Source organism: Dryobates pubescens, chromosome 14 (assembly GCF_014839835.1).
Source record: "Dryobates pubescens isolate bDryPub1 chromosome 14, bDryPub1.pri, whole genome shotgun sequence".
Lineage (NCBI taxonomy): Eukaryota > Metazoa > Chordata > Aves > Piciformes > Picidae > Dryobates > Dryobates pubescens.
In genome coordinates this window covers 20,687,180-20,709,857 of record NC_071625.1, presented here as the reverse complement: position 1 = coordinate 20,709,857, position 22,678 = coordinate 20,687,180, and the positions used below count along the sequence as shown (strand labels likewise).

Genomic DNA, 22,678 nt, shown 5'->3' with positions numbered 1-22,678 from the left:
TTGTGGCAGATATGGATGTGGGATTGAGGGAGGCAGGAAGAGGTACTTCCTCTTATATTACTCTTTTCCTGAACATCTTGGTCACAGTGAAAAGCCTTTAGGTGAACAGCAATTCAACAGAAGTGTCCTTCACTGCAGTGGGTCCAAGGGAAAGTGCCTGTTTTCCACAAAGGAGAAGAGGTCTCCAAGTAAAGGCTGGACTTTCAGGAGAACTGGAACAAGTCTGTTGAAAGCTTGACAGCCATGAGGAATTCAGATTCAAGTGAAATAATGGTGAGTCTTGCAAAATAAATAGCAGTGAATACTGTATAATGTACATATGTTTGCTAAAGGAAAACTGCCTCTTATTTACTGGCCCAAAGCCTCCTTCTCCCAAGCCATGTTCTATCAAGTGCATCTAGAACCAGTATTCACCTTGCATAACACTATGGCTCAAACCCACTGTGGGCTGGTGGATAGCCATTGATCATTTAGTTCTTTCAGCAAAAATTTTGGCAACTCTCATTGAGTTGAAATGAGACAGACAGGAGAACAGACAAAGGTACAGCACAGAACTGCTGGAGGTTGTGATTGCTCCAGTATCCTTCACTTGCCCTTATTTCTTCCCTGCAGACTTAATTTGCACACACCAATTAACACATAAATATTTGAAGCACCCCTGGAGAAAAATCTCTGCCACAGGGTCAGTAGCTTGGCAAATCTTTGGCTCTGCAAATCCTTTCATTACAGAGAACGATATTCCTAATTATCTCCAAGTCAAGATCAATGATCCAGTGTTTGCTAACATGATTGCTTCATTTTGTTTAAATTGTTGAAGGAGGAACAAAGAGAAAATACTTCCTGGATGATTGTCTTTTCTTCTTTTGGTGTCATGTCTTTTCTATGCTGTGGGTCCTGCTCATTCCCTGTGCAGCTTGCGAAAGGCTGCACTACAAAAATCAATCCTTTAAACCTCCTAAGTCCCTGGGGAGGTCAGCTTCTCTTGCCTTTCTCTGAAGCCTGCTAAATGACTTGGCACATATCCTGAGATGACTAGGGCTTTCCAGTTGTTTAACATAATCATAACATTTATTTCATCCCTCAGATACATATTAAAACGTTTCTGGACTCTGTCTATGGTGTTGCTATGCTCACAATGCTTTTCTGAAATGCAATCTGAAAAATCCCATCAAAAAACCATCAGTGCACCTGCAGCTGTTTTTTGTAACTGTGGCTAATTAAAACGTCATAACACAGGGCATGGGCACACACATAGTAATCCTCAGCAGCAGAAACCTTGACTGTGCCAGGAAAGTCAGTGTGCAGCAAACCCAACCTATTTGATTTATTCAGGGTAAATCACGTTAGCTCCTCACAAAGATGCCAGTTCATGCACAGGCATTTGCTTCGGCCTCAAAGCAGAGATAGCAGAACAGATCCCACATGATTATAAATCAATGATCCTCTCTAAACCTCTGAAATGGTAACATTTTAATTCTTTGTGCTCAGATTGTGCTTGGCCTGGGTGAAAAGAATCTAAAAGTTGTGGCAGGGATTTTTTGGGTTTGGGGAAAATCTCATTCCAATTTCTGAAGGTCCAAATATTTCTGAGTGTAGTAGAGGTTCTCTCTCCCTCTTTCTCTGTACATATATATATATATATATATATTCCACTTTACATCTGGAGACTAAATAACCCTTTATTTTTCATTAATAAATGGTATAGATATTTTGTGTCTGACACTGCTGTGGAAATTGCTAATATTCTTACAGGTTTCTATTTGTATAGTAGGAGTCTTCAGGTGTCAGCTGGATCAATGTTTATCAGCCCATGTGTTCTGTGTAAGACCTGTTTATTTACTGATTTCAGATGCACACAGCCCCTTAAATGGGAAGCTACTGGTGAAGTTGAAGTAGGTCAGTGCAGAGTTTTCTCTATACCAAGGTGCTTAGCTTTCTTCTGCCTTTAGAAATATCACCATGCAGTGACCAGAAATGGTGCTAGACCTCCTCAGAGTCCTTATCTTCACTGCACACTGCTACTCTTAATAGCAGTCTTAGAGAGTGCAGGAACTGCAGAAATTTGAAATGTTTGCCCATCCCTGTCACTGGGAAGCTCTTCACCCATGACAGTAAAATCTAAAGAGTTACATGAAGGTTAAAAAAAGTAATCCTATTCATAATAAAATTTAGAGGAGGAGCTTTGGCTGAACATGAATTACATTTCGAGATGCACTGAATGTTTTGGAGAATTTAGGCAATACACATGCATTTAATGAGTATAAGCTTGCAACTTTTTTAGAGTCTAAAGAACTTAAGTAATGACAAATGCTAGCAGAAGGGAAGTTGCAAGTTTTTAGTTATATTTTTAAGCCCACTAAATATTTCTAACTTCACTACAAATCCTGAGGAAAATGGTTTATAATTGCTCCATAGGTAAACATTTCAGTATAGTTGGGTGTTGAGCAACTAGGTTTGAGGAGACAGAAGGCACACTTTTAAAGTATTGCTTCCAAATGTTCACACTTAAAATAGTATTTAAGCATAAATGCCAAATAATAATTTAAAAAAATCATAAAAATATGTTGTCACTTACCACTGTACACCACCACTGACAGGGACATCAGTAGATTTACAATCATTCTGTGTTTAATCCAGTGACAGGAAAACATCATACAGCAGTCTGGTATGCCTGGTGAATTAAGTAAAATATTAGGCAGAATTAGGCAGATATTGTAAACCATTATATAAATGAATAGGCATTCTGGGATTACTTCTATTGAGCCCAGTTAATTTGTAACTCATTATATTACTTTGCTTCACTCTACAGTCACAGTTTACCCTATATTTAAAATGATCGTTTAAGTCAAGCATGGAGTTTTTTACAAGACAAGTTTACAGTCTGTTGTATCAAATCCTTTACCTGTACTTTAATCTCCAACTCCACAGTCCCAGCTAACCTACTCTACATTGTCTTCTTTCTGATTCCTGTTTTACGTAGTACATCTAGAAAGGCTTACCTTGAGGGAGGCTGTTCAAAAGCAGTTGGATGAAGAACAAATGGATTTCAACCAAGTCAGTACTAAGTTATTTATACTCACTTGGGTATATACCTCACCCATGTGATCACTTCCTTTATCAAACCCACTTCAACATTTATTAATTAATTCTTCCATGAAATTCCTTAAAGTCATTATGCCCACAGTGTATCCCAGTAACATAGCTCCAGCCATGTAAAGGACCTATACTGAGAAGTCTGTTCTGCAGGTGCATTTGCTGTATAGTAACTTTCCCTAATCCTCTTGGCTGTAATTAAGTAACAATCATCTCCTTGTTATTAATCACTGACAAAATCTCTGGGGGATCTGAATGTGGCCTTAATAGGCTAGCAAGAGGCACCATTCAGTGATGAAAGATGAGTGAAAATTTATACAGCTTTAAACACTGGTATTCCTCAGGGTTTAGAAGTCTGCTCTCATCTATCCACAGTGGCTGTGATCCAAAGCTGAATGAAATCCAGGAGAAGGTTGAGCCAATGAGCTTTAGGAAGGCTTCTCCTGATCGAGAAGGTGCACTTTCTGCTGGGGCCAGATGCATCTACCCTTCAAAGATGCCATCAACAAAGGCAAACAGTCCACCAAGTTCTAGCACAGAGAAGTGACAAACTGTGGATTACGGCAAAGCATGAGCTGCAAAAATATTTTTGCGAACAAAAGGCTTGGCTCTACCAAAGCCCTCCAAATTACATTGTCTTCAGAAAGCCTTTGACACTGTCTCCCACGAGATACTCTTAGACAAGCTGTTGATGTATGAGCTGGAGGAGCCCAATGACAGCCTGAAAACTGGCTGAATGATGAAGCCCAGAGGGTGGTGGATTGCAGCGCAGTGTCTAGTTGGTGGCCAGCGACTAGTGGTGTACTCCAGCTGTCCATAGTGGGTTCAGTCTCATTTACCATCTTCATTATCTGCATGCTGGGGCAGAGTGTACCCTCAGCCAGTTTTCACTTTTCTCCTGGGAAATCCAAACAGTAGATCTTAAACAACTGTGACAAGGTTGTCATTTGGAACACCTACTATTAATCCCTTCTCAGCTTCTTTGAGAAGACACCCATAACTGTGTGATACCTTCTAACTCTTTCCCCATGAACACATGCAGATAGTAGCTCCCAGGCTTTCCCAAGACCTAAAAATGGATATGGCTGCTACCTACAGTCCCAATGCTGGGACTTGTCTCAGGCTCACCCTATCACTGCAGAGAAGTTTGCCCTCTGTCAAGGGACTTGTATTCCTGCAGAAATTTCTTATACACACACACACACACACACACACACACACAAGTGTCCTTTATCACGTAGATCAGCGGTGGATCAAAATACGGGATCATGCAATTTGTTTCATTACTCCATTTTAGTACTAGCTTTTAATTCACCAGAGATGCATATAAGAAAGGAGATGAATCTTGGTGAGTTCATGCCAATATATCACTCAGTAAGACTACAATAGGTGTGAACATTCCTTTGGCCAAGCTCTGCACTAGATGAGGTGCTGAAGTAATGGTAGACTCTTGATTTGGAATAAAGGATAACCTGCATGCATTTAACACTAGGAAAATCCTTCTTCTCTTCAGTATTTTATGTTTCTTTTAAATTATTTTATATGTGTAAATTTTGATTACTGTATTACACTTGTAAATAAAAGCAGAAAAGCTATTTCCATTCACTAGTCAACCATACAAGTACACTTCATAAAATATGATTTTTAAAAGTCTTTCAATGCTTTTATTGCAGTTGCATCACTTACAAAATGCATCTGTTTTTACACATTATTTTTACAATGCCTTGGAGAAAGACACATTTCTAAGTTATCATCTGGTTAATAGCTTGTCATGTCACCAATATTTGCAATTAACATGTTGCATCCTGATTTTTACACTGAGGAATGAAGGAGGCAACTAATAAAACTGCCACAGATCTTCCAATTTGCAGTAGAATTCTTCAGTGCTCTAGAGCGACGCACAGATATTTTTAAGGCATTTTTGTTTTAATGCTGAAAGAACAACAACAACAAAAAAACCTGTCATTAGAGGAGGAAAATGCTAAAAACATAAATGAAAGTTAAATAATAAGTTGGGGTTCTTTTAATCCCTCAAAAATATTATGAGATGAAATAGCTATCTCATGAAAGATAGTTAATACTCCTGTGGAAATCTGAACCTTTTTGTTATGCATTCATAATATGGTATGTAAAGATATAAAGAGAAAAATCTACTTACTGTAAGAGTAAGCAAGTCTTTTGACTCTTTCACAGACATAACTTGCATTATTCAAGAACCAGGAATAGTATTCAACACAGTACCTGTAGTGAGGAGAGTAGTAGCTTGTTGCCTTTCATAAGCACAGCTGTACGGATATCATACTGCTAATAATGAACATGGAAATAAAAAGCTGGGTTGCAACCTCAATGGTGCTATTAGATATTATTATTAGATACTTAGGAAAATTCAGCTCAGTTTTATTCACTTTGTTAGAACACTGGAAACCAGACCAGGCATTGATTAGTGCACTGAGGACCCATTTGGGTCTCAGCCAGTAACCACAGACTCTTAAAAATAAGCATTGGTGACTGCAAATTGTCATTTTAAAAGAGCCTGATGGAGCATTTTAAACAGAGAGAGAGAGAGGAAAAAGTGCCAAGTTTTACCTCATAGCTTCCTTCCTGGAATATCTTCTCTGACCAACACAGAGGCATAGCTGAAAAAACCTACACAACTCCATCACACAGGGATTGATCTTTTGAACTATAAGAGTGACAGGAGGTGAGGTCACACGGGACTCTTTGAGGATCGCCTGTGGGCACCCTAGGGAAAAATGCAACTTTGAACTTGCTGAAATGCTTGTTCCACTGATTTTTCTTGCAAAAAACCCCATATCTGGACTATGAGAAATGTGCAGATTAATAAACTTGTGTAGAGATCTTAAAATCAAATATGATTGAGGCATATAATTGAAAGGAAACGGCACACAGCCTGGAATTTGCTTGTATGAAAGCACAAGTATTCTGTTCTATTTAGTATTATTTAGCATTATTAGTTAGTTACTTAAATCCACTTCTCTTTCATTTATCACAAATGCAAGGAACAACTCTAAAGATGCAATTTGCTGCTGTTTCCTGTTTAGGTTAAGGTTCAGTAGCCACTGAAACATCAGTGTAAAGCAAGACAAAGAATGGCACTGTAAGTTTATTGGGCGTGATCTTTTCTATATGCATGTGCTACTTCAATGAACAAAATCACCTCTAATTCCACAAGTGTCCTTTGACCCACCTTCTAAACATGAATCCTAGATTAAATATGACTGACCTACTAAACAAACAGCCTCTTAATGTTCTTACCATCACTTTTTTTTCACCTTGTTAATAAATTAAACTTCATTCGTGCAGAGGTTACGACTTCCTGTCAGTTTCCCCCTTCTTGCTTCTAGTAGTTTGAATAATCAGCTAAATTCAGACCAGTTTTTAGGGATGGGTAAAGAACCTCTAGATAAATACATTCCCACAGGTTTTGTGAAAACTGACAAATAACTAGAGGAACTAAGAATAATTTCTTCATTTTATTATTTGTTTGCCAGAAGCCAGTTCATTAACTACTGGTTTTTTCCTTCAAGAGACCACCACGATACTATTTTAACTTAGGAAGAATGCAGGGAAATGATGTACCTGGGGGTGAACTCCCTCTATCCCTCTTTTTAGCCAACTGAAAGGAAAAACAGCTAGTTTATACTATTCATTGAAACTTCTACAGTCAGCAGCAAGAGATAAACATTTGCACATCAAACATTTCATCCTGACAGTAAATGCAGCTGCGCCCGACTGCAGAGACAGCAGTACTACAGAATAGGTGATGGCAGCTTATAAAAAAATCCTGAATTGCTATGCAATTTTTCTGTGACAATTACAATGTCTCTTCAGACTCTCTGTTATAGAAGAGAACATGAGGTGAAAATGGGAAATTGAGAAAAGGTATGGGGAAATTGAAGCCTTTTCCAGGGTTTTCTGTTGTATTGAAACCTAACATCTGCCATAGTCTTTTCTTCCAAACCATTATCTGTCACACACCATATAGTACCTTAGCTAACAGTTGCATTACAACAGGTCAGAATTGAAGGACTTGATAGAAAATAAAAATGCAATTCTATAATTCTGTGAATATATACTGTATGCTAAAAGGCATATTTAATTACAGGGCTCTGAGGAGGACATGCTGTGTCACTAGGACACTTTGGGTCACTGCAGTAAAGCCACCTGCGCTGCAGGGCATCACATCTGACTCCAAGGAGCTACATGCACACCTGTGTTTTCCCCTGCACAGAGCAATAGTTCTACAGGAATGTCTCCACTATGCCACCACTCTGGAAAGTGAGGGACATCCTTGTAAACACCATGCTGGGGCTCTGAAGACCAGGGACCAAGCTGTTAGAGGGCACATTTTGCATGATATGACTGTCCCACTCACATACATTTTTATTGGTGTAGAGGAGCCTGAATGCAGAGAGAAGGTAGCTGCAGTGTGATTGTCAACTGGCTTTTCTATTTGTGTAACTAGCAGCAGATTTGGCCGTGTGTAGATAAACTGCCTTACCTGCAGAGGATAATCCCCTCAGACAGTGTAATTGCATTTCCAGGTTCACATGTCCCACATGCTTTATAGATTTGGGCCATCTTATGTCATGTGATAGGAGAGGTTACAGAGGTTAAATTTGGACTAATGAAGTTCTGTTGAAATAAGCTTGAGCTGTCTAATGCTGACAAGAAATTTAATATAAAATGGCATTCATGGGCAGGAGGAAAATAAAGGCACTGCCAACCTGAAAGAGAGCACTATGAAACTATTTCTCTTCTGCCAGTGCTTGCCCAAAGTAGCAGGTATCACGGAGGAGTATCAGGCAGATGCTTGCAGCTTTCAAACTCAAGGGCTAATTCAAAAGCTAGTTGTGTGTTGAAAGCACTACACAAACATCAGGCACAATTAGTCAGGGATGGGCAAGAGTGAGTCCTATTTCTCTTTGGAAAATGTCATGAGGCTTTGTCCACTTCATAGAATTTGACACACTGATTTATTTATTTTTTTTCCAACTTGACATCAATTAAAAATTAATGATTTAGGGCTTTAATAAACATTCTTCATGTTAATAACTAAACATCAGAGCATGCAGCAATGAGGGTTTAATACAAGATATCCATGCAAAAGGATGCAAAAGTTACTGTGAATAATTAAAACCTGATAAAGGCCACACTCCAAGGAATCTTAAAGCCTCCACTGAAGTGGGTACTCTCTAGCCTGTCTAACAGGTGTAATTGCTTTACTCAAGCTTTGTGTTTTGCCAGCAGAGATTCAGCTTTATCTAAATGTAAATTGAATGACTGCAATTTCAATTTATGTGGGAAAGAGAAATCAAACAAAGAAGCTGAAAGTTAAACAAATTACTTGGTTTTCATGTTTGACAATCACTTCATTTTAAATGAATGCTGTGTTTACATAATGCTGCATTTATTTAATGCTGAAAATCCATTTCAATTAATGCTGTGTTTAATTTTATTTGGATTGGATAGCATGCTCACATTATATTGCTGAAATTAAAATTTCCAGTGTTCATAGCAATGTTTGGTTTTTTGTTTTTTAATCTCTTCTGCAATAAATGTCTTCTTTTGTATTCAATTCATAAGTTCCTACTGCTTTGGATTGAAATTTTAATAAAATAGAAGCAGGGATTTATTTCAGGAGTTTCTTTCTAAGAATTTTCTTTTCTATGAATTGAATCAGTCAAAAGAGGCCAGACAATACAGGAACCACAGATTCTCTGTGCAGATCTTCGCTGTTGTCTGTTTGAAATGACTATGTTACTGTCACAGGCAGATAAGTGACCAGCTCTTGCTGCAGTAAACAGACTTCTCCTTTATTAATTCAGTATCACATCCCTCTGACACTGAGATTAAATTTTGCCTTCAGCAAAAAGAAATGCTATGGCTACTGTGAATAATTATGACTTAAAATCTCCCTCCCTGCATGGTCTAATACACACATTTGTGTATTTGATCAGCTGGCATCCACTTTTGTGATTTAAGAAATTACTTCTTGGCATAAAGTCTCAGTCCTCAGTCTTTGTTGTTTTGCAGTCTCACTGTTTGATTTATTTCCCCAAATGTATGATTGATATATGCAGGCAGACAGCATTTTGTGACTCCATTCCCTGATCTCACTGAAATCCATGTTTCCCAGCTTTTTCAGAACAGGCTGGCTCCCACTTCTAGGTCTCCAATATCTGTAGTGTGCACACCAAACCGCAACAGCAAATGAACAAACACTATGGACCAGGCACACAAGTCTAGTCACTTCCATTTGGCTGGCTGTTACTTAATCCTCAAGTAGAAGTCACCCAAAGACGACAAGACATGATGAGACCTTTGGGTTTGTGCAGAATTTTTGGTAGGTGTTAATTACCAGAACATATTACTGTGCCCTCAGTCAAGGTAAGGAAGCCCAGTTTATCTCAAATTCTGCTTTTAACACCACCAAGAGTGTCATACTATATGACATTGGCATTTTTTTTCTCCATTCAATAAATATTTGTCTTGAGGCATGAGAGGAGAACTCCAGTATTTCAATCTCTTTAAAGAGCAGTAAATTGAGAGAAAGATTTAAAAAAAAAAAGATAAAATATATAATATTTGGGTTTTGTTTTTTTAATCTCCATGATTCAAAAAGCTTCTTAACATCCACAATTGCTCCTTGACTCAGTCCCAGTGAGTCTTGATCACTTGATCCTCTTGTCAAACCTTATTTCCTGGTCAGCATTTTATCTCTAATAACAATATTAATTTCTGAAAGTAGGTGCTCCACTGAGTTGTGTACTCTCAACTGCTTTCTTTTCTAACAGACTGAGTTAATGTTTTCTTTTAAGAAAATTATGACAATAAAGCCAACATACACTGATAAACTCAGCCAACCAGAAGAGGGCTGGCAGCTATGGAAAAACCTGGTCAGAATCAGCAAAAGCTACAAAAAGTAACAGCACAGAATCCTGATCTTGGATTGCTGTTGTAGGCAACAACAGCAAAATTAAGGGGAAAAGCAAATGATGCCAAAACTGTAGGATGCTACTGCTCAGCTACTATGTGGTTATTCTCAGAGACAGAAAAATTGAAGATTTGTGAAAGAATCTTTCTGACTCAGATATATTTACCTCCCCCAGAAAACCCCAAACCTTTACAGACAAATAAAGTCTTGCTGGAATTCAGCAATGATACAAGGGAAGTCCATATTGAAAAATACCATTAGAAATGGTGGTATTAGCAGGGAATTCAGAACATGGATTTTAATACCAAAATGAAGACCTGGGGGATTGTCTTTATGGAATCAGGGAGCTGGCTGCATCCCCAATGCTCTGAGTCATCTCCACTAGCAGAGGAGGACCATATGACTGCAGTTTCCCTTGAAAAAACCTGCTGGTGATGATCAGCTTTCCACTTTGCCTCTCCTGTTTTGACAGGCTGTCAGCAGCAGTTTAATATCAAAGCATCCACATCAGCAGCATCCACATCAAAGACCCATTATTTCCTTTGACAATTCCAGGGTGGTGCAATTTATTTTGCCATGTTTCCTATTAATCCATCACAACCCCTATAATATTATATAATTTTTTGCTCTCCTTGCCTACCATCCTTCAGAAATTGCAGACCTTTATTTCATCACATTGATTTTTTCTTGTGTTTTTTACATGTCCAAACAGATCTTTGCAAAAGTATTACTTGACTAGCATTTTAGTTCTTTAGATTCCTCTGCTTCTACCTGTAGTATTAAGTCAAATAATACTGAATATTCCCAAAATGTAGTCCTATATATTTGCACCACCCAGCATCTATGCTTCTCTTAGACAGTTGCCAATCAGTTGGGGGACAGATTTACAGAATTCCCTCTGACAGTCCTCACCACCCAGCAGGAGGTGTGCTCCCATTCATTTGTAGTACCCACAGAATCAGTTTCAGCAGAGAGACCAATAGCAGTCTCTTGCCAGACCATCCCATGAGCTCTTATTCCCATCACAGCTCCACGCAGCCAAACTGGCAGGACATAGTCTTAAACCCAGGAAACTTTGGAATGGAGCCACCTGCTTAATCTGAAAAAAGTAGGGACCATTGTTTACCTTCCTAGTCTTGGGCTGAACACAGTTATTGCCCGTGTCGTACACTGTAGGATTTTCCACACTGACCTCAGTGGTAGCTATTAAATTTCTCTTCTTGAAAAGATTATGCTGCATCAAAGAGCAGACAATTACAGCTCCCATCTGGAATACAGGCACACAGATTTTACCTGGATCCTAGGATCAGTAGTCTGGATTTTTCTCCAGTATGAAATCATAATAATATCAATGTGCTTTCCCTATAAGTATCAGTGCTGGAACATGTACACCAACATACTCCCCAAATTTGCTTCCTTAACTAGCTTGATAGGAAACACACAATTAGGGACTGTGCCATACATGCAGCTTCAGCTGTACTTCGTTGCACTGCAGCTAGTCAGGTGACTTGGTTTCCAGTGTGACCACTGGGAGCAAGGGCATGAGACAGGGTGGAAGGATCCCAATGGTACTGAAAATGTCTACAGGATTTTACCTAGTTTTAAGTGTCCCTGATGCCAGTACCTAGAGCTGAACTAGCTGTATTCAGTTCTCAAGACCTGAATTTGTAGCTGAGATTTATTCCACATTGTAGCCTTGAGTGCTGCTCCTGGTTTGCAAATTTGTGCAGATGCACACATCCAGCAACCAAAGCAGATGCTGGACCCTCCCAGAGTTCATATTGTCCACCAGGCATTGAATCAAGTCCAGTTTTCCAAAGCACGTAATCTCTTACTAAAAAATGATCCGTAAATAGAAATGTATTGCTAATGTGAACAGAAGGTATTTATGAGTGGAGTGGCACATCATCTTGCATTAACTCTCAATTTCTAACTATTGTGGTGCTTAACAAGAAGAAAAGCTTCCTGAAAATGTAGTTGATAACAATCCTTTTTTAGCTGAAGAGGAGTTTTGTAGCACTGCAAACTCAGGGCAGTTCTGTAGATTTCATGTGTCACGGACTGACTTAATATTTAGTTCAATAGGGAGATTTAATGAATGATATTTTAATTTGAAATGAATGAAATTTAAGACCCTGCAATAGTCAATCCATGTAAAAAAAAAAAAGCACAGCATTTACCTATTTTCATTCCATCAGCACAGCAGAATTTACACTTTGAATATGTGATTGTGCATGAAGCAGTCATAGGATCACAGAATCACCAAGGTTGGAAGAGACCTCAAAGATCATCAAGTCCAACCTGTCACCACAGACCTCATGACTACTAAACCATGGCACCCCATGGCACCAAGTGCCACGTCCAATCCCCTCTTGAACACCCCCAGGGGTGGTGACTCCACCACCTCCCTGGGTAGCACATTCCAATGGCTAACAACTCTCTCTGTGAAGAACTTTCTCCTCACCTCCAGCCTAAACTTCCCCTGGCACAGTTTGTGACTGTGTCCTCTTGTTCTGGTGCTGGTTGCCTGGGAGAAGAGACCAAAGCCCTCCTGGCTACAACCTCCCTTCCGGTAGTTGTATAGAGCAATAAAGTCTCCCCTGAGCCTCCTCTTCTCCATGCTAAACAATCCCAGCTCCCTCAGCCTCTCCTTGAAGGGCTTCTGCTTGGGGCCTCTCCCCAGCCTCGTTGCCCTTCCCTGGTCACATTCAAGAGTCTCAATGTCCTTCTTAAACTGAAGGGCCCAGAACTGGACACGTTCTAAGTACATAAGATACCATATCAATTAAATGCACATTATTTCTGCATGCACACTGATACACTTTCAAACACACTTCTGTTTTTGCTGCACAAGACGCAGCTACTTACGGGTAGCTGAGTACAGTTTTAGTGACACACCAGGCTTGTGTGGTGGCAAAGGAAGTACTGAGGAAGACAAACCTAGAGGAAAAAGAATATAACTATGGACCACTAATAAGCACTTCCATAGATATTGATGTATAATGCATTCTACATCTACAGCTATTTCTATAGATCTTATTTTACATTTCATAAATGTGCCAATTGACATGCTCTGTTACTATCTCAGACCCATCTCACCTGGCTCTGTTTGCATCACTTTGCTGGTTTCTTGAGGAGACATTGTCTGCATCCAAAACATGTCCATGTCAGCTATGGGAACAGAAAGATACATGCTTCATGTCATTCAGGATATTTTTTATATCTGACAAGTGAGAAGAATTGCTATAGATGAGACAGCTCAACAGCCAGAGTCCCAATATTTCCCTCACCCAATATTTCCAGTGTCGTATAAAAATGTCCAGATGAAATAAGAAGGATAAAATCTGGACTTTGCTAGATCTTGAGGAGACTGAGGGCTAAGGAAATGTAGGATTTGAAGAATATATGTTTGCTGGAGACCAAGAGAAGCAGCTCTGTATTGCCTTTCCACAGATCCTCTCACAAAATCTGGAGTTAATCTGTCAGCAGTGTCCATGAAAAGCAAGACTTCATTTTTCCCCCCCAAAGTATATGACACTACAGGATGGGCCCTATAACTGGTGGTTTGTTTTTGTGTTGCTTTGTTTGTTTGGGTTTTGTTTGTTTGTTATGTGTTGGGCTTTGGTTTTGGGTTTTTTTTCCTTACAATAAGAAATTGACTCACTAGTGACCTAGAGTAGGTCTCCCTGAAGGGCCTCCCAGCCTCTACCTCAAAAGATGCAGTTTCAGCTTTAGTCTAAATCCCCCTGCTAGCAGGGTAAAACAGCATCACTCCTTGCCACACTCACTGGTGCTGGGCTGCAGAGCTGGCAACAGGGCTAAGCTCCTCCCAGCAGTTGGAGGGGGTATGGCTGTGCCTCCTGGTCTGGAATCATCCACATGCAGTGATCCTTTTGCTCCAGCAGTCTTTGGCCATGCCGAGAACCTCGTGGTGGGGATTTCCTCCTTTTTCTGGACAAGAGGGATCCTGGTAGCTGGAGAAGCAGAAGAGGCAGAAACAGGAGGAGGGCACCAGCAACATGCTGTGGATGCTGGTGCCCTATGGCAGCAATGAGCACATCACACAAGCAGGCATTAATGTTAAAAACACACCCTTGAAATCTCATCTACCTCCTGAGTGCCTCCCTGGCAGGTGAGTGGCTACCTCTCAGTGTCATTAAAAATACAGAAACATAGGGAGTGTCAATAATACTTGAAGCAGATAACATTGCAAGCTTTCATAAGCAAAACAAGGAACTGAAATGTTCCTGCAAAGTGGTGGTGTTTGGTTTTCTGCATAAATTATTTTTCATGTCCTAAATGCTTCACTATAGAAGAAAGAAGTGGAAGCTCTTGTCTGTGTGAAGGAGAGCAGGCAGGTACTGCAGGGTAGAATCTGGATTTTGGGAACTGATGACATTTTGAAGCAGGAATGACAGTTTGGGCCAGAAGAAATGGAAAGGTCAGTATGTGGTTAAGCAAATCAGAGCTGACAAAAAGACAGCACACTGGCTAGGGGAAATGTAGATGTTTTGTTGTGGAGGGTTGCAGCTGCAGTGACAAAGGTATGAAGTCAAGGTCTGAATTTCTTTTGGCTTCTGCTACATGCAAGCAAGTGTGAAGCCTTGCAAAATAAGGCAGACTAGTACTTTTCCATCATGTAGCCCTGCAGTGAAAATAAATGCAATTAAATGTATTAAATGCCTGGGTACACACAACTGAATGGCAATGAAAGATGGAGAAAAAGGAAGAAAAAAGGGACAATAAAATGGAGAGGAAATAGTTTTTAAAAAATTAATACCAACAACCATTTTTTTGATTCTTTGCCTTTTGAGAAAATTTCTTTTTGTAATGAAAAGGATTTTCACACAATTTTTATTATCCCTCCCCCATTCAGAGCAGTACTGACCTAGATGATCTTCTGTGGTTTATGGGCAAACTTCCATCTTACTCTGTAATTGTAGTACAGAGTATACATAGTACTGTGCAGCAAAAAAACCCCATGCTCACTTGTGAAGACATTAATCAAGGAGAATATAAATTAGATCTGACAATATTTGCTTACTTTTTGAAGTCCACACATGTTCTGTCGATGCAGCCAGTGTTTTGTTTGAGTCTTCCTGCAATTTCACGAAGCTTGAAAAAACCGAATCTAGGTCTTCGAGGTACAAGAAGATGGGGTTAGAATGCTCACCATCCATCACATGTTGTGTGATTAAAAGGAAGTAAATTAGGTTCTGATCTAACAGTTGTTGTCTTTTTAAATTAATGCCATTTTTCTAACAGCATCCTACAGGCTTCAGCATAGGTAATCTTGCCACTGCTTTCACTATTTCCTGTTTCAGTCAAGTGTTGAAAATAGTCTTGGGCAGCAATGAGAGGTGAGCATCTGGAGTGCAGCTCAACCTGGGAAGGAAGTTTGGGTGGAAAAGCCATGCAGCACACTTGCTGAATATATTCATGTCCTTTCTGAAGGCAGCTCTCATAAAGGCAGGAGGAAATGGATGCTGAGGGCTAAGGCCATTACCCACTTAAATTAAGAGCATCAGGGAGCCTCCCCAGTCCAACACTGAATTCTGCAATAGTTCTCATCCCAGTCAGTTTTGTTTGTTCCTCAACTAGAAGACCTTGTAGCTAGCAACTTAAAAATTGGAAATTGTTACTTAGAATTGTGATATTACAGAACACAAAGTAATATAAAACATTCCAGTATAATGATAGTATAAACATATAATAAAAATATTAATTCATATTTGAAGAAATATTTCTACGTTCCGAGGATGGAGTATTCATTGCAAGTGCTACTTGCATGTGGGTTTCATTGTTGTTGCTGCTTCTTTTATTCTCCAGGATATACTTACCCAGGTCAGAAGATGCATTGCTGGAAAATGTGTAATTAACAACAGGAGACTTTTCCAGCATTTCCCAAAAGTCAGACAAATTTCTCCCTGCAAATAGAAATGCTTACAAATATGGGGAAAGGCTCATTTCTGGTATGCCATTAATGAGAATAAGCAGGGCAATATTTTGAGGTGAAATGGTTTTAACTTTTACCTGTCTGTCCTGTCATCACACAGATGTAGATACAATCAGAATCATTGCTCTGACGCACTGAAAGGCAAAAAAAATATGTAAACCAGGTCATTGTTACCAGTTTTCATTATCTGATACTATCTTGAACAGTTGAAAACACAAACACAAAATGGTATGCAGCTACTGTAGCTGGCCAAATATTTTCCTTCTGATCTGATTTCTGACAAAAACCTTGAACCAGTTGCAAATACAAATGCTGTTTCCAGGGGAAATATTTCTATCTAATGAAAATTCTAAATTTCAAGTATTTTTACATTAAAACCCCAAAACAGCTTCTGAAAATAAAGCCCATAGTTATCTGGGAATCATAAGTCCCCCCAAAAGCAGTATTTAATAATAATAATAATTCAGCAATTTTTCAAGCACAATATAGCTGCTCACAGAAACATGTATGTCTCTGTATTACACATAGAAATGTTATATGTGTATCTTGATCCTCTAAGGAGACTTTGTTTACAACTGCAGTCCATGCTTTGCAACAGAAATACTGCTTAGTAGGAGCAACAGGCTTTTAGGCATCTTTCTATGTTTGTTTCCATGCCAGGAGTCAGTCAGACCAGTAGGACATCAGTAAATGCCAAAAGGAAATGCAGACCTGGGAGAATAGAACTGGATTTGAAAATCTCTGTGAGATAGCTGGTGGAGTTTCCGACAATATCAACAAGTAAAGCTGTAAAATCTAGACAACAAAATAAAGAAAGGTTATGATCGAGAAGGCAAATTCTGACATCCATGTTAAGCCAAAAAAAAGAATAATCACTTCTCTATATGATCATAATTTGGATATATCCTTGTACATGACAATGTTTACAATATTTTAAAGTTTAAAATGTTCCTGTTGAAGGAGATCAGACTTAAGAAGCCACTGGAATACTCTGCAGAAATATCTTCTCAAAGATGATATCCAAAATAATACCAAATGTGCCTGAAAGTAAACTTAAATGGAATTTATCTGTTCACATGAACAATTTTAAATAACACTCAGCTTAGCCTGCTTAAATGTAGAAAGAGACCTAAAGCCTCTAGTCTTTGCCTGCACTAACTTCCCTTCTACCATGTAGGACCTTCCAAGAGGCATCTGATTGTCTCTTCTGAGGTCTCCTTCAAACATAGCCATGCTGTTGTCAGCTCAAAAATGACTAATGATGGTGTGATGCTACAACTTTTCATAAAGGGCTATAGCAGTAACAGGGAGTGACAAACATGAGCCCTGTGTTGCACTCTGGATTTTCACTGCTTGGGAGGATGCCCTAATCACCAAGATATTATGGATTTGGGACAGAAAGACTAAAACATTGCCCTTTTCCTCCAAGGCATACTGAGTCGTCATGCAGTAAGGCTTGTGAGATATGTGATTCCAGAAAAAACATGAAAGCCATTGTGGCTTGTATGTGGTCATCACACACATACAAGAGGATATGGGTTCTGGTCCCTAGCTGTTGAGCTACTCTTGATCGCTTACATTAACCACACATAGAATCCAAGCTCTCAGATCCATCCTGGAATACTAAATACTATGAGATCAGGGTGGGAATGAAGTTTATAGGGGAAAGATTTTTTCCACTCCATTAAACAGCTGTATGAAAACATTGGTCCTTGCTTTTTTTGCTCCTGTTAAGCTCAGTGAAGTTACTGGAGTCTACTGGTGCAGAGGAGGCCTTGTTCATCTCTGCTGATTATCTCAGAAGAGGGAAAAGACACTAAGACACTGTACCATGCATTGCCAGGTTGTTTCTCCTGTGCTGCTTTTTTGTATTCCAAAGAGAAAAGGGAGGTCTTCTCCACTATAGAAACCATGCTGGTCACCTGAATGATGGCTCCATCCCAGACTGTCTGGCTGGGTGCAGTCATCTAGGACTGAGTTCATTGAGTCTCCTCAAGGTTCAGAGCTTCCACTTGTCATGAGTTACAGCTGCTGACCTCAGTATGGTGATGCTACTCATAAGGATGAAGTCAGCAGACTTCAGGTTACAGCTTTCAACTCCAAAGAATATAATTCAACTTAAGCACATAAAATTGCCAAGCTCTTTTGTGTACCAACCTGTCAAGTCATTTGTCACGTTGTTCAAACAGTAGCAGTAATGCATAGGGAACTTGCCAGGGTCAACATTTTTCACGTTAGAAACTGGAGAGAGAGATGGAGGGGGGAAAAAAATAAATCATTGTCTGGGTGCACAGGGAGTGTGAGAGAAACTGCTCCTGTGTGGAACAAAGCACTGAGGCACTCACTGTTATAAATGGTGACTGACACTTTGTGGAAGGCAAAGGAGCTGTAAGATGTGACACTCAGCAAAGAGAAGAGTTTTTTGGTACCTGCAGAAACACATGCCCTTGTAATTAGTGGTTGGAACAAATTATGAGAACAGCATGTTTTGACTCTACTAATTTAATTTCTGAAAGACTCCTGAGGTGCCTGAGACTCATTTTTTTCTCATTTCACTGAGGGTAGAATTATTTGTATTGCTTCTTCCTTTCATTTTATTTTTTGGCACTTTTTAAAATTCAAACCTACACTGGATTATAAAGTGCTTTCTGAAGGCATCCCAAAAGTAATTATATTGTGTCTATATATAAACACACACTAATTTCTGAATTCTTGGGGGCAGAGAGCTATCTGCATTATAAATCCACAGGGCTCACATGCTCTTAGAATCAATTCTGGAGCAGATGCCCTGCATTTATGGCTCCTGCTGCTGATGCTGTTAGCCCTTTATCTCAGTGACTGCCAGGCTGACAGCCTGCACGACCTGCCCTGCCCTGTCCTGCCCTGTCCCATTACCTTTGAGGGCTGTGCTCAGCATACTATTCACCAGCTCTGTCAGGTTAATAGCAGCCAGATCCAAGGACTTTGCTGGCAGCTCTGAAAAAGAAGAGGACTCTGAGCAGCTGGCTATGTGAGCATACATAGGGAAATAGCCATTAACCCCCTTATAGAAACATAAAATTACAGAATTATTAAGGTTGGATAAGACCTCTAAGATCATCATGTCCAACACTTCTTACGTACTGCAAAAATCTGCTAGAATGGCACAAGTAAAATAGAATAGAACAGAATAGAATAGAATAGAATAGAATAGAATAGAATAGAATAGAATAGAATAGAATAGAATAGAATAGAATAGAATAGAATAGAATAGAATAGAATCAGACCAGACCAGGTTGGAAAAGACCTTCGAGATCATAGAGTCCAACCTATCACCCAATACTACCTAATCAACTAAACCATGGCACCAAGTGCCTCATCTAGTCTTTTCCTAAACACCTCCAGTGGTGGTGACTCCACCACCTCCCTGGGCAGCCCATTCCAATGGCCAGTCACTCTTTCTATGAAGAACTTCTTCCTAACATCTAGACTAAACCTCCCCTGGCACAGCTTGAAACTGTGTCCTCTTGTTCTGTCACAGCTTGCCTGGAAGAAGAGACTAACACCCTCCTGGCTACAACCTCCCTTCAGGTAGTTGTAGAGAGCAAAAAGGTCTCCCCTGAGCCTCTTCTTCTCCAGGCTAAATGAGCAGTTATGTAGTGGAGTGCACTGAAAAACCTGTGCTGGGAAAATAAAGATGCCAGGAGTGCAACGAGGAGCCTGAAAACAGCAAGCTCAAGTGGGCAGAGAAATGGTAGGCTAAGATTTAGGTCAGGCTTTATGTCCCCTAGTCCCTTGAGCTTGCCCCTGAGCACAGGTTGCCGGGTAACAGAGACAGGCCCAGTGGCTTGGTGCCCTCTCGTGCTGGGCAGTGGGTATTTACTGCCAAAAGAACAGCAGATCTCTCCTGGCAGATCACAAATGGAGGAGAAAGTTCCTAGAAAACGCTCTCCCTTCCCCAATGCCACATGGAACTGGGGTGAAAATACAGATTTTAATTTTTTTAGTTGCCTTGGAGGCTATACTGCTATGACAGAATAAACTGATGGTAGCTGAACCACACTTCTTATTTTAATATGTTTTCTTCTTGTTGATGTTGCTTATTTATTTTTCCCAAGTCAAAATTTCCCAAGATGTTCTTTTGCTTCCCCCCCTCCCCCCCAAAGCTGTGAAGAAGCAGAGCAGTGTGTGTGAGGAGGAAGGTCTGTGTGTACTTGAGAGACAGTGGAAAAAAAACCAGACCAGGATGGAAAAAGCACACAAAGCTGAGATGAGAACAAAACCAAACTTGGAGAGAAATGCAATTTTACAATTACATTAGTATTTTTTCTAACTAAATCATAACCAAGCTGCTGAAAGCAGGACTTGTCCACAGCATAGAAGAAAGTGAAGATTAAAAAAAGGAAGGAAGGAGCTGGGAAGGAATGAAAGGGGGAAAAAACCCACAACATTTTAGATTTCTTCAAGGACACAGGTTAGGCTGACCAGGGACTTGGTTAAGCCCTGGATTGGGCAAGGAGCCCTTGCTCCCAATGGTGGGTCATCTCCTCACCCACTGGGAGAGGGGTCAGTCCACTAACACCTCCATGCCCAACACGATACTTCCCATGCCCCTTAACACCCACACACAGTCTCCTGACATACTGCTTGTTACCTGCTGTAGCCAGCACTGCCACTTGCTTCTCTCTCTTTTCTCTTCTTATGCATGAAGCTGTGAAGTGAAGAAAGAGACTGAGAAGCAATTTTCCCTGTTGAGATACCAAGCAGCTCTCTGTTGAGGTCTCTCCCCGGGTTACTTTGCTGCTCTCATTCATTATATGTCAGAAACTGATGGGCATAAGCACTGCAAAGCAAGCCACCAAGTAGCCACAACAGCAGCTCATCTAGTGCCTAAGGGTAAGGATGCCTTAAAAGACTTACCAGGTCTTTCATATATCAGCTAAAGAAAGAGAGTAGGTTAAGGATCTGAGCTCACGCCCTTAACTCAAGAATTAAAAGAAAATAGTAGTAAAATGTTGTAAAGATATGCATTGGGCTTGCACACAACATTAACTGCAAGGTGCAGAGTATAATAAGGAAAATCTAAGCAAACCTTCACAGGCTGTGTGTGTTTGTTATTTAGAGCAAGCATTTAATGGAGTACTGTTCTCAAGGGCTGTATTGCAGAAGGAATGAACAGCAATGTGCTCTTATGGCCAAGAGGGTCAATGGTATCCTGGCATGCATTGAAGAGTGTCCCCAGCAGATCAAGGGAGGTTCTCCTCCCCTTCTACTCTGCCCTAGTGAGACCCCACTTGGACTATTGCATCCAATTTTGGGCTCCCCAGCTCAAGAGGGACAGGGATCTACATGAGAGAGTACAACAGAAGGCTAACAGGATGATGAAGGGACTGGAGCACCGCCCTATGAGGAGAGGCTGAGAGCCCTGGGGCTGAAGAAGAGAAGACTGAGAAGGGATTTAATAAATGTTTATAAATATCTGAGGGCTGGGTATCAAGAGGGAGAGGACAGGCTCTTAGTTGCACCCTGTGATAGGACAAGGGGTAATGGATATGAACTACAGCACAGGAGGTTCCACCTCAACATGTGGAGGAACTTCACTGTGAGGGTCACACAGCCCTGGAAAAGGGTCCCTGGAGAGGTGGTAGAGTCTCCTTCTCTGGAGACTTTCAGGACCTGTCTGGATGCATTCCTGTGAGACCTGCTACAGTTTCTATGGTCCTGCTATGGCAGAGGGGTTGTACTCTAAGGTCTCCAGAGGTCCTTCAAACCCCTAACATCCTGTGAACTGAAAAAGAAGAAAAGCCTATAGACAATCCAGGGTGAAAGGCCTGTAAACCACAGCTCCTCATACAATGCCTGTATTAGCAACCCTCACCCAGTATGAGCTAAACTTGCACTGCCGATCCAGGTGGTAGAAGCTCTTCTAACCCTTAACCCTCTTTCCACATAAACCCTTCTGCCTCTAGATTTATGACATGGGACTTAAGAATAGACCTTTGCCAACATCTGGTCTACTCTGCTGCATAGCACCAGCCCTGGTGTTCCAGCCCATCAGTCTTGCCTAAGCAGGGTTAAACAACCAAGACTGCTACAGATGTGGGAATGAGGCTATGGGAGGAATTTGAACAAGACATCTGGTTTATTCCCTGGGAAGTATGAAAGCATCATCCTTACCAGTACTGAAAACCAGAAAGAGGCACAGAAATCCCAGGCTCATCTTCACTCCCACATGCCAGCAGAAAAACTGCATCATGGACTCTGACTTCCAGCAGGTTTGGCTGCTCTAGGAGAAAGAAATACTGTTTTGATGGTGTTAGTTTGTGGTATTGTAGGATTTTGTCCAAGTCTTGTCTTGGAATGCTATGGATATGAAATAAATGTTAGGTCTCTAGGATGTAGAGAAAAGATTGGCTGTGTAAATGGCAAAGAATCAGACATCATGGGATCAGTATATTTTGCATATGTGTGGGTGTCAGGAGCTTTATATTTAACTCCTGCTTTTTGAGTCCTATGTGACTAAGGCTTTGGTAGCACTTGGTAAGGTCATCTACAGAGTATGCTTCTCTGGCAGGCTGACTTGTGCCCAAAGCACACTGACACATTAGATGCTTACATCCTTTCTGTTGAAACAAGATAAAATTTACTTACACTCTGTTTCAGACAGGATATCAGTCAAAGTCCTTCTCTGC

General features: G+C 40.4%; 1 protein-coding gene across 1 annotated transcript; it reads right to left on the bottom strand.

Annotated features, from left to right (window-relative positions):
* Window positions 1-4,932: 4,932 nt before the first annotated feature.
* On the bottom strand, window positions 4,933-22,266 carry HHLA1 (HERV-H LTR-associating 1). The gene is made up of 15 exons (XM_054167413.1): window positions 22,164-22,266; window positions 20,641-20,697; window positions 18,903-18,983; window positions 18,353-18,436; window positions 18,165-18,248; window positions 16,719-16,802; window positions 16,085-16,141; window positions 15,892-15,978; window positions 15,096-15,188; window positions 13,840-14,025; window positions 13,151-13,222; window positions 12,920-12,991; window positions 5,680-5,836; window positions 5,252-5,334; window positions 4,933-5,025 (listed from the first exon to the last, which is right to left on the bottom strand). Exons 1-15 carry the CDS (start codon window positions 22,240-22,242, stop codon window positions 4,982-4,984), a joined length of 1,320 nt encoding a protein of 439 aa, XP_054023388.1. The 5' UTR covers window positions 22,243-22,266; the 3' UTR covers window positions 4,933-4,981.
* Window positions 22,267-22,678: the final 412 nt, after the last annotated feature.

What these genes read in the sequence shown, in the direction of transcription:
- HHLA1 (XM_054167413.1), bottom strand. Translation starts at nt 22,242, where the DNA reads ATGATGCAGTTTTTCTGCTGGCATGTGGGAGTGAAGATGAGCCTGGGA. An exon ending in GGCAGTGCTGGCTACAGCAG is followed by an intron (nt 18,984 to 20,640) that starts GTAACAAGCAGT and finishes CTTCTTTTTCAG; the next exon opens with AGCTGCCAGCAAAGTCCTTG. An exon ending in GTCAGTCACCATTTATAACA is followed by an intron (nt 18,249 to 18,352) that starts GTGAGTGCCTCA and finishes CTCTCTCTCCAG; the next exon opens with TTTCTAACGTGAAAAATGTT.